This window comes from Neophocaena asiaeorientalis, unplaced genomic scaffold (genome assembly GCF_003031525.2).
Source record: "Neophocaena asiaeorientalis asiaeorientalis breed wild unplaced genomic scaffold, Neophocaena_asiaeorientalis_V1.1 scaffold519, whole genome shotgun sequence".
Classification (NCBI taxonomy): Eukaryota; Metazoa; Chordata; class Mammalia; order Artiodactyla; family Phocoenidae; genus Neophocaena; species Neophocaena asiaeorientalis.
Window position 1 is genome coordinate 528,313 of NW_020173486.1, and position 12,626 is coordinate 540,938.

General features: G+C 44.4%; 1 protein-coding gene across 1 annotated transcript; it reads left to right on the forward strand.

Annotated features, from left to right (window-relative positions):
• The first annotated feature begins 9,515 nt into the window (after positions 1 to 9,515).
• On the forward strand, positions 9,516 to 11,911 carry LDOC1 (LDOC1 regulator of NFKB signaling). The gene has a single exon (XM_024747309.1). The coding sequence runs from the start codon at positions 9,648 to 9,650 to the stop codon at positions 10,086 to 10,088; it is 441 nt and encodes a 146-aa protein (XP_024603077.1). The 5' UTR covers positions 9,516 to 9,647; the 3' UTR covers positions 10,089 to 11,911.
• Positions 11,912 to 12,626: the final 715 nt, after the last annotated feature.

Sequence of the window (12,626 nt, forward strand, 5' to 3'; positions counted from 1 at the left end):
TGATAGCTCATTTTCTTTTTATTTCTCAGTAATATTCTATTGTCTGGATATACCACAGTTTATCCACTCACCTGTTGAAGGGCATCTTGGTTGCTTCTAAGTTTTGGCAATAAAACTGCTATAAATATTCATGTGCAGACTTTTGTTTGGACATAAATTTTCAACTCATTTCAGTAAATACCAAGCAATGCAATTGCTGGATTTTATGGTATGTTCAGCTTCGTAAGAAACTGAAAAACTGTCTTCTAAGAGTTGTTTGTCTTTTTATTGTTGTTTTTTAGGAGTGATTTATATATTCTTGATACACATGTTCTATTTAAATATTCTACAATTTATTTACCTATTTTGTATATTGGTTCTTGGTGTGTATATGTGTGTATATATGTTCAGTGGCTTGTCTCTTCATATTTGTAACAGCGTCTTTTGGTAAACAATATATTTTTCATTTTTATGAAGTCCAATTTATAATGTTTTTCTTTCCTGGAAAGAGGCTTCATAGTTTTAACTTTTACTTTGGGTCTATAATCTATCTTAGGTTAATGTTTAATTATGGAATGAAGTAGGGCGTGAGGTTCATCTTTTTCCCATATGGCTATATAGTTGTTCCAGAAGCGAAAAATCTGTAATACAAATAACAATTTTCATTTCTAACCCTGACATCTTTATTTCTGAAAACCGTTCTCTGTTATAGGGAATGAGGGTTCCTTGGAGAAATGGCTATTTCCAGAGCTGGGGCCAGAAAAGTACAAGATGAGCCTGGAATATCTTATTGTCCAAGAAAGAAAGAAAGTTCTCAAAGAATAAGGTAAGCATGTCAAAAGGGCATAGGAGCCAGCTTAAAACTGTTCCTACTGGACAAATCTTGGAAATTTGAGCGTCGACATGAATAAAGATAGTAATGGGTCATAATCTATGGAATAAAATAGGAATCCAATAAAATAAACATGAATAAAAGAGGATGGAAAAATCTCCTTTAAAGTAGAATGTAAGCTAATATTAAATATTTCTTAATAAGTACAAGATAATTGTCTTAACTTTGGAGTGGGGAAACCTGGCAGAAACCATCTTAACCAATTGCTAAAAGTTACCACCACAAAAGGATACTGTGTGCTTTCTGATATGATGCATTGAGAAAAACAGAGTGACACTTCCACGGTATTCCTGCCCCAAAGGCATACTATGAGTCTAATAATGGAGAAATATCAGGAACTGAGGAACACTTTGCAAAGTTACTAGAAAGCCTGCAATCTCGAAAACTAAGGTCATTGTCAAGGAGAGACTGGAGAACTGTTCCAGACAGAAGGAGACTGAAGAGACATGACAACTAAATGTAGCACATGATTCTGGATTGGATCCTGGACCTAAACATTTCATTTTGGGGACAATTGGAGAAAATCTTAATATATATGATCAGTGGATTAAATAATAGCATTATATCCTTAATTTTGATAGTTAGGCTGAGGTTTTGTAGGTCAGTATGCTTATTTATAGCAAATGCATGCTGAAATAATACGTGCAAACGAGGCTACATGCTTGCAACTCTCAAGTGGTTTAGGAAAAAAGATAATACAAACACACACATGTACACACACATACTGACTATGAGAAAAAGATAAGCCGAATATGGTAAAATGTTAACAGTTGTTTCACCTGGGGGAAGGATATGTAGGGATTTGTAAAAATCGTACAAGTTTCTTGTATGTTTGAAATTATTTCAAAACAAGTTTAAAAAGAATGAATATTCAGAATTAATGTGTGAAAAACACTTTACCCTTTAAAACTTATTTTCATATTCATTTTCTCATTTGAGACTCACACCTGTTCTGTGAGGGGGCATTTTGTATCCACTTTTTATAAATAAGGAAATTGGGTTTTAGAGATGCTCAAGGGCTTGTCTGAAAGAACATGTCAGATGTAGAAGCTGAGCCAGGGATTCTCACCCCTAATCTAGTCTTCTTTGTACAATTCCACACTGCCTTTAAAGATAATATCTTATGTTTGCCTTGTGCGTGTTATTCCTCTCCCATGGACCTTCATTTCCTCATTTGAAATCTGAAGTATTTTTATTAGTGGGCCACTCTGCAGGTTCTTCTCTCACTTAACAACATTGGAACCCTTAGACTGAGAAATTGGCACTGTGCCCTCCAACTCTGAACTTCTGTGATTTCCACTGCCATTTTGCACAACTGGTGTACTTGCAGGAAGCAGTATGGGATTTGAGAAAGATGCAGGGATTACTCTTATACATCACGTGCCTCCTCTTCCCTAGGGAGGACTTTTTACTCAAAGAACCCATTTTTCTGTACTGAGAGAAATAGTCACTGAGTGGATAAAGAGGAGACAAGGGACCTAAAGGAGGCTAGCAGGAATCCCTAGGGAACCTGGGAGGAGAGGATTCTGGGACTCAGCTGAAGGATGACCAGAGATGCTCCAAGGGCTGAGAGAAACCTTGTTTCCTGTCTCTCAGATGCCGCTGGGGCTGCTGGCCTCTCCCAGGGTGACCACCATGGTGGCACAGTGATAAAGAAAGTTTCTGGAAGTACAATTGCCTCTTTACTCTGAGAGAGCATCATGTATCCACATCACAGATGTAGCACAGGTTCTCCCAAGATTGAGAGAGGAAATAGAAAATGTTACAGGTTGGCTTTAAGAATGTTAGAATGGACACTGGTTTTCCCTAAAAACAAAAACTAAAACCTTATGTCTCATCATTATGAGAGCAGCATGTTTTGAACTGACAGAAAGCAAGACCAAAATGAAACCTAATTTTATTCTTCCAACTACTTCTTATTCAAGAGTAAACATTTTTAAAAATTTAAACATCACAGTTAAATTTATAGACACCAGGATAAAATAAGAGAGGTGAACTATTAAATTTAAATTAAATTTAAATTAAGAGAGGTGAATACATTAAATTTAAAATGCAGGTAGTAGAGTCACCTCAAGACTAGTAAATTGCAATTCTCCAGTGAAAAATAATATGTAATCTGTGTATAGCACTTTGTATTTCGACAAATACTTTTGTATTTTATCATTTGATCTTCACTACAGCGTTGTGATTTAGATCCTATTATTATGCATATTTATTGAAAAGGAGTCTGAGACAGAAAAATTAAGTGACTTGCTGAAGCCGCACAGTTAGTAAGCAAGAATATGAGGATTTGAACCCAAATTTCAAAATTTCTGTTCTTTTCCTAATGCTTCCCTGAACTGTGCTTCACTGCTTTTACATAGGCATACATATTCCTTGGAGAAAACATGGTCAGTTTTGATTCTGTCTTTGTCATACTGTGACACTGCCAGTTCTCACTACAAGTAGCATCATGGGTGGTAGAGGGCAGCAATGTGTGTATGTCTACTTGGATACAGACACTCACACAATGACACAGATGTGCACATGCACATGCACTCCCCTTAGGAGTTCCCTACGGGAGACGATTATTTTGGACTTGTCTCAATTGTACCCACAGAATTTTAATTTATGGAGGTGACTGAAAGAGGACATGGAGAGGTCAATGCCGTTGAGAAGAGGGGGCATGCCATGTCATGCAGGGACACATGGGGAAGCACCAGATTTTAGTCAAAAGGCAGAAAGGAGTGAGGGCGAAGACTTAGGCCAGACACTTTACTGGGGTTTTCATGGGAAAGGCTAGGCAAGGCTAGGTAAACAGTTTAGGATTAGCTAGTTTAAACAATTCCAGTGAGCTGTGGGGAATAGGGACTGTCCCTAGTTGTCTGGTACCTGGCCCTGAGTTGATTTAAGTCAGGGGAAATACTGACTTGGTGTGCGAGAGTTAGATCAAGGGGATGGTTTCAGAGTATGAGGTCTGGACTTCAGGGGAGACATAAACAACTTTGGCTGTTAGTTTGACCCTGAAATTAATGAATACCAAATAGACAAATACAGCATTAAGAAAATAGGACAGGACTGTACATTCATAGCATAGTATCAGTTCTTAGATGTGGGGTTCATGCTTTTATCTGCAGCATATCCTGAGTTTCTCCATGTTTCAGTTCTCTACTGCCATGAAACAAACCATCCCAAAACTTTGTGGTTTAGAGCGACTGCCTTTCTATTTGCTCATGATTCTGTCGCCTTGGAGCTCATGTAGTTTTGGAATCCATGATGTTTTTCTGGCTCTCTTTATAGTCAGCTGGAGTCATTCACATAGCTGCATTCAGGTGGTGGCTCTGTTGGGCTGGATGTTGAAGGGGGAGCTTCATTCTCCTGTTTGTTGGCTGCCTTACTGCTCTTCCAAATGACCTCTTTTTCTCCATGTGGCTAGCTTGAGCTTCCTCAAAGCATGGTAGTCTCAGGGTAGTTAGACCTCTTGTATGGTGGCTGGGTCCCAGTAGGGAGCATTCCAAGCGGCAGACAGAAACTTCAGACCTTTAAGGCTTTGCCTCATAAGTTATAAATCACTTCTATCACAATTTATTTGTCAAATCAAGTCACAATGCCAGCCCAGATTAAAGGGGCAGAGGAAATTGTTTCTACCTTTTGAAAGGTTAAGTGGCAAAGAATTTATGGTCATCTTCAATTCACCACACCCATTCTGCCTCAAGAAAAATTTAGTCTAAATCAAAGTAACTAGCCAATTTGAAAGAGAAATCTAAACTACATTTAAAACAATAAACAGAAATTATGTCAGGCCACACTCAATATTTATAACAAAAAATTTATAATAATGCCAGATACTTTCTAAAATGTATGAAAATGCCAGAAACAAACCAACTGTATAAGCTCTTGTATGTTCAAGGTGACTAATTATATTAAAATAACTAGGAATGAGAAAACATGAGAACAAAAATCTAGTGCAATATACTGTGGGCAATAACTTCTGTATTACAGCAATATAAAAACATACATGAAGAATACCAACTACTTAATAATAAGACATTAACTCACAGAACTCATCATTCAGTTATAGAAATCTGATTTTCCAGTTCTACATCTGAGGGACTGTGAGTGTATTTGGTGCCATCCTTCATCCTGCATCATCTGAGAAACTGAGCTAAGTTGGGCCTCTTTAGTTCTGAGGCAGGAGCGTACCTGGGAAATTTAGGTGGAGTATTTATTATGCAATTATTAAGAAGACATAGCTCTGTGCATCCTATCTCTGTCTCCTGACTGGTAAGGGGGTTTGACATATATCTGTTAGCAGAACTATGTGTATTAGGGTTCTGTAAACACTGTGTGTGTGCGTGTGTGTGTTAGGATTCTGTAAACTATGTGTGTGTGTATACGTATACACACACACACACACACACATATATATATACACATATCCACACACACGCACACACACACATACAATGGAAGGAGGCAAACCAAAGTTTGGATTTTCAACAATCCTGTTAAGTGAGATCTGTAGGGAGAACGAAAGCTATTGGGGATGTTTCCTTTTTATTTCAACATGCCAGTATTATTTAATTTCTTTTAACATAAGAATATATTTTTTTCAGTACTTAAATAAACATGTAAAAATGTTTCAGGGCACTTCGGTAAGCTGGAGAGGATGAATATACGAGGAAGAAAGCTGTACCTTCTTATTTCTCTCTTCAGGCTAGAGGTCTCCGTAGCCCTCTAGATGTGGTGACTGTCAAACATAGCCCCAGGTGCACCTGCTTAAGAAGAAGGAGGGGGCGGGGTCTAGGGCAGAGGCCCAGATCGTAGTGACGTCCATCTGACCCTCTCACAAACATCCCCTTCAAAGCTGTTTTCTGCTCCTGGCTGCATATTCAAGTGTCAGGATGGTTTTCGCAATCTGTACACATTCCTCTGGAAGATGAAAAATCTAGGGACGTTTTCATGTTTATTTCAAGGGAATCTTACAGTCTTGCTGCTAGGTGTATACCAGGGCAGGATTTGGAGCTTGGAAGGTGGTAGAAGTGATAGGCACCAGGGATCACTCCCTTGGCCTTGGGCCCGTGCTCATGCCAAAGAGTGGGGTTTGAAGCCCCCCTCGGGACGTTCTGGGCCAGAGCTATTCTGATAAAGTTTCTGAGTCTGAGATAAGTCACATGGTGTACTTATCTCTGCCGCCAGCATCTTCACACAGCTGTAAAGGAACATTCAAGGGTCACTTTAGAGGAGAAAGGGGAATAAGGAAGGCAACATACAGTCATAAGCAGGGTGAATGGGCAAGGAAGGGCTGGCAGGCCTAGACCTTGGTGGGAGAGCCTCCTGGGCACTGCAAAGCTGGTTAACATGAACATTGCAATTCTATATAATTTATATAGTGATACTGCTCACCTCTTCCTGACTGCTTCCCTTGTGAGTCACTGATGAACTGCCTGTCTCTTTTCCCTCCCTCCAAGTTGGGAAGCACCTCACAAAATCGCTGCTCAGCTCTGTGGCCAGTTCTGGCCTGGGCATTTCTTGTTGTCTAGGAACTCAGAGGCCCCTCAGAGATAATACTAGTGGTTGCTTCCTGTGGTTTCCTCCCTGACTCCCTCTGTCATGGGGTTGTATGAAGAGGACTAGGGCAGCACGGGCCTAATCATCTCTGGGTCCCCATCAGACCTTGATTCACAGAAGTACAGTGCATAATAATTTTCAACGGAAACGCATGGGCATCAGAGTCAGAGAAGCTGAGACTGTGGTATCTAACGTATCACCAACATATTGCTCTCCTGGGTTTAGGCTAGCCTTTAACTCCTGGGTCTCAGGCTCCCAGAGTGCCCATCCCCATATATGGTCCTTGTGCAAGGGTCAATGAGGCAGCCCACGTCAATTGCCAGATCTAGTGCCTGCCATAGAATGTGTGCTCCTCGGAGTAGAACTCTGGACATCTCCTCCTGGATTAGGGTCTAGACCTGGTAAGTAGAGATGGATACTTGCACCGCTGCCCCAGGCAAGTCCACCTTCTACCCTGAGCTGTGAATGAGCAGGATGGCCAGAAGCCTACCTCTGACATTTCCTGTCCCTTCTTCATTCCAGCCACTGAACATTTATGGAGCACCTAGTAAGTGCTTTCAGATGTAGAAGATGAAAGGATGAATGAGAGAGGGTCCCTGCTTGGCCTCTAGGGCCTTCTCAACCAGTGGGGGAGCTCATATCCCAGGATAGTCCAAGGGTTCATATTCCCTCCTACCTGTTCTTTGCCCTGCTCACCCTCCAGCACTGCGATCCCCCTCCTCTCCCTACTTGGACCTTGGCCTTGTTTCTCTCCTCTTTCTCAGCTTCTCACTTCCATGGATGCCCATTCAATTCTATTGTAAAAGAACTGAGTAGGGTTAAAAAATTTTATTTTGCCATTTATTACAATGGAAACTATTCATGATCGGAGATAGAACATACTGGACAATTTGAAGAGTATTTCTGAACACTTTGTGCAGCCACCACTTCTAATTTTTACCTTAACATCTGTACCCTGTGAGATTCATCCACCAAATATTTATGGAGCTTCTACCATGGGCCAGGCACTTTTCTTGCATTAGGGATAGAGCAACCAACAAAGCAAAGTCTCTGTCCACATAGACTTACATTCTAAAGTGGAGGCAGACCAATAAACAAAGTGCTGTATGGTATGATGGCTGCTGGTATGATAAATGCTATGTAGAGGAATGAAGCAAGGTAAGGGGTTAGAGATTACTGGCAGAGAGTGGGGTGCTCTGATAGATGAGGTCGTTAGGAAAGTCCTCTTGGAAAACAGTGGGAGAAGGAGTCAGGAAGTTAAATGAGGAGAGAGCCTTGCAAGGCAGAAAGGATAGAAAGTACAAAGATCCTGAGGACAGAGCTACTTGATGTGTGTGAGAATCAGCAAGGAGGACAATGTGATTAGAGCAGAGCAGAAACTGGGAGGAGGCATAGGAGATGAGGCAGGGCCTACTAGGCCATTACCAAGACTTTGGTTTTTATTTTGAGTGAGAGGGGAAAACTATTGGAGGGTTTTGAGTAGAGGAGTGAAGTGATCTAACTTTTGTTTTAAAGGATTCCTGCGCCTACTCTGGGGAATATATACACTATAGGAAGAGAAGAGAGGAAGCCAAGTGATTAGTTGCAACAGTCTGTCAGAAAGGAGGGCTGGGAGCAGGGTGGTAGTGGTAGAAGTAACAAGAAGTGATTCAATCTGGGATATATTTTATTTTATATTATTTTTATTTTTTTTTTGCGGTACGCAGGCCTCTCACTGTTGTGGCCTCTCCCGTTGCGGAGCACAGGCTCCGGACGCGCAGGCTCAGCGGCCACGGCTCACGGGCCCAGCCGCTCCGCGGCATGTGGGATCTTCCCGGACCGGGGCACGAACCCGCGTCCCCTGCATCGGCAGGCGGACTCTCAACCACTGCGGCACCAGGGAAGCCCCGGGATATATTTTGAAAGGAGAGCCAACAGAATGTGTTGGCCCTAAGGTTCTCATTCCGACTCATTTGTCAACTATTTGAATAATAACATTCAAAGTAGAAAAATAAAACCATTTTAAAAACACAAATGCTCATTGTTAAGCAAAGAATAATACCCAGTAGTCAAGGAACACTAACATTAGGACAGGAAATATAGTCAAAGATAGGATGCTAAATTTTGCAGAACTTTTTACACTTTGCTATTTACAAAAATAATTTTAAACAAAAGGATAGAGGCACACAATATTATTTTCCAACTAAAGAGGAATCCCTGTTTAAATATTGTTTTGTCATGAAAGACAGGACCCCTACATATATGGAATCCCCCCCAAAAAAATGGTTCTGACGAACCTAGGGGCAGGACAGGAATAAAGACGCAGATGCAGAGAATGGACTTGAGGACGCGGGGAGAGGGAAGGGTAAGCTGGGACGAAGTGAGAGAGTGGCATGGATATATATACACTACCAAATGTAAAATAGATAGCTAGTGGGAAGCAGCCGCATAGCACAGGGAGATCAGCTCGGTGCTTTGTGACCACCTAGAGGGGTGGGATAGGGAGGGTGGGAGGGAGATGCAAGAGGGAGGGGATATGGGGATATATGTATACATACAGCTGATTCACTTTTTATAAAGCAGAATCTAACACTGTAAAGCAATTATACTCCAATAAAGATGTTAAAGGAAAAAAAAAAAGGACAGGACCCCTGAGGATCTTTCATAACTCTTGAAGGATGTGACTCCCGTGGTGCAGCCAGCATTGCTAATAGTTCTTTGGGTGAGGGAGATTTAAATAAGCAAAAAATGTGTGAAAACCACGCAAACGGAATCTGGTGGCCACAGACCCACCAAAAACACTGGATTGTATGAGTCGGCTGGGTTGAAGGGTGGTTGATCCTTTAAACTTGAGCAGGTTGAGCCTCTCAGAGATGGGTCTTTAGCGCTCGCTCAGTCCTGGCTAAGGCCGGGCTCACATTCAGGACTGGGTCTCTGCCCACCGCCCTTATCCACTGGCCTGGAGACCTACATGCTCGCAGCCCGTGACCCAACCCGCGCCACCCCGGTCCCGCCCCCTGCCTTCCCGGGCGCCCGCCTCCCTCTAACCGGGCGGCGCCGGCGCGCCGGCCGTCAGAGCGGCTGTGTGGGCGGAGCTTGCGTCGCCGCCGGGACCCCTGCGCGCACCGCCCCTCGCCCCTAGCCACCGCGCGCCTCCACGGACACGCACTTCCTGCGAGGCCTCTGTGCGCACCTTAGGCGAGCCGAGCCGAGCTGAACTCTCCCCTGCACTTGCGAGCTGTTCGCCATGGTGGACGAGCTGGTGCTGCTGCTGCATGCGCTCCTGATGCGGCACCGCGCCTTGAGCATCGAGAACAGCCAACTCATGGAACAGCTGCGGCTGCTGGTGTGCGAGAGGGCCACCCTACTGCGCCAGGTACGTCCGCCGAGCTGTCCGGTGCCCTTCCCCGAAACTTTTGACGGCGAGAGCTCCCGGCTCCCCGAGTTTATCGTGCAGACGGCGTCTTACATGCTTGTCAACGAGAACCGATTTTGCAACGACGCCATGAAGGTGGCATTCCTAATCAGCCTGCTCATCGGGGAAGCCGAGGAGTGGGTGGTGCCCTACATTGAGATGGATAGCCCCATCCTAGGTGATTACCGGGCCTTCCTCGATGAGATGAAACAGTGTTTTGGCTGGGATGACGACGAAGAAGACGACGACGAAGATGAAGTAGATGAATACTAGGCCCGGAGACCCTCGGGCCTAGGGGGAGGGCCCTGCACGCCGCCACCTCCCCCTCCCCGCCTTGCCCCGCCCGGAGCCGCCGCGCTCCCCTAGCGCTCCGATCCCCTTCCCTACCCCTGCCTCTGGTTGTCTTCCTCCTCCCCCCCTCCCCCCCGTAGTGCTTGTCTTTGTTCCGGGGATAGTGCTCCAGTTACCGGCTGCTGAGGCCTGGGCCTCTCTCTGAAGTGCGCTGCCTCCCACTCTGGCCAGCCCCAGGACCCTCTCCTGCTGACTTGAACTGTGTTCTGAGCCCCAACTCTAGGCCAGGCCCCTGTTACCAACTGGACGACGCACAGCTGTGCCGCACAGCCCTGCCAACTGTCAGGCCTACATTTTGCCCAGAGACCTACGCTGCCACCTAAGCACCCTCCACCACATTACAGCGACAGACCAGGCCTTTGGAGATAAGTAGCAACCTAGAAGATGCCTTAGTTGGCTACACCTCCTGGGACACTGGTTTGGACTGCTCACCACCTTCCCCCAAGGGGCTAATCTTTCAAGCTGGTTAGTTCCCTGCTAACGCCCAAGGTCTTCTCCTGCCCCACCAGATTGCTGCAGGAGCCTGTTGTGCCTGGCAGCCAAATTGTTGACATTTCTCCTATGCACCAGTTTTGCACAACTGTCATTTATCTTTCAAAATTGCAGCAGTCCCACAGATGTGTGCATTTGGACAAAAATACTAAAAACAAAACAATACAAACAAAAGCAGGCACTCAGCCCAGCTCCTCAGTACTACCTGGAAAAAGCATTTGCATTCTTTTCAATAAATATCAAGCACTACGAAAAAGGAGTCTCTTTTAATGGTTAAGGGCTGTCATTGGCCTCTGCTACTCACCCTGACTCCCATATTCTCATTGATATCAGGGAACCTAGTTCAATCCCAGTATTCCCCACTGTCATGTGTAGGCTACAGAGGACAGCTAACATAGGGCTTTATGGGGAATCTGGTACTCCCCTCACCAAAGCATTTCTTGCAGCCCTGGTGAAGGGAGTGTCCTCTGGGGCTTCCAAGATGACATGTGTAAGGAGTGGCTGAGCAGGTGGCGCACCATCCCAAACTGGGACACTTTTGAGAGAGCTTAAAGGGGACACTATTAATTATTAGACTGGGACAGCAGGCATAAATCAGGACACACAATATTCCTGTCTTCCTGAGCTTTTGGGTTCTTCCTCAGCACGTCAAGTTCTGCCCCTTAACCCTTAGTGCCTGTGGGGTGCTGTTGAGTTCAGGCTTCATTTAACAACGTAGCACATTGTTTTAATACCCCTTTGAGGTGCTTGAGCTAACATTAAATCCTAGATCCTGGGTAAATGCACCCGTAATAAACGGAGCCTGATTTGAACATTTCATCTTCCTTGGGCAGATACCCTTAGAATCCCCACCCATCCATGTGCCCCAGATTCCTGCCTGTAGAAATTGACAATATGCCTGGCTATCTCCTGAACTAGATCTTATACTGCTATCTGAGCTATGCTGAGATTTCTTTGTGGGCCTGGATTGCTCGGAGGCACTAAGGGAGTGGGGTGAGTGCTGAGAAGAATCTGCATACCTTTGTGAGGCAGTTACCCCAGGTTAAGTCACTGAAATGTTAAATCAGGGAAGCTCAGTTAGGGGATTTGTGGGGCCTATCTCTGCTAGCCAGGAGCTGTCAGGAGCATTTGGGAGGTTCCGAATTCTCATTCTTATCTCTATCTGCCCCCATGTCTTTATTGTACCACGTCTGGAGCCAGCTCTACCTTAGAACCTCTAATTAATTTAGGTAATAAATTTTCTTGTTGATTAAGACCTTTTGAGTCTGGGTATTCTTTTATTTGTATTGTGACGTAAACCTCACATTGTGGGTTAAATGAGATACTGGTCATCATACCGGGTACTTGAAGAGGTGTGGATTCAATGAGATTGCACCCATGAGGTATTTTGAACTGTCCCTGCTGCGTGATGAGCACTCAGTAAACATGGGCTCTTACTCCCAGGCCTGGGAACCGAAGCATCATTCCAGAAACAGGTCTCTTGCTATGACCTTGGCCTTAGGAAAATGTCAGGAGTCAATAGGAGCAGAGCAGGCTCAGGAAGAGTGGAAATGAGAGCATGACAAGACCTCATTTACTCTTTGGGATCTGACATGAAGTCAGATAGAAAGCCGGTTTACTAAGTGAACAGGCAAAGTCCAGAGCAGGAGTCATTTTTCCAGTCTAGGAAAGTTGTTTCTGGAGGGTGGGACAGGGGTAGATATGATGTAGCAAAGGAGGTTGAGGTCCATACTGGGGGTGGATCTGGGGAAGTAGTGGGCAAGTGCTGAAAGCTAGGTGAGACCCCCTGAGACCAAATATCAGTCATTCGAAATAATCAGTGGTCCAGGTAGACTTAGAGGAGTTAGAGATATGGTGGTCAAAGAAAAGTGGTTCTTGCCCTCATGGTCATTCCAGTTTGTTGCTTTTATGGTGCCTTGGGCCAGAATTGGGATACCTTGCTACAGGTAAGGTCCAGAAAGAGAATCT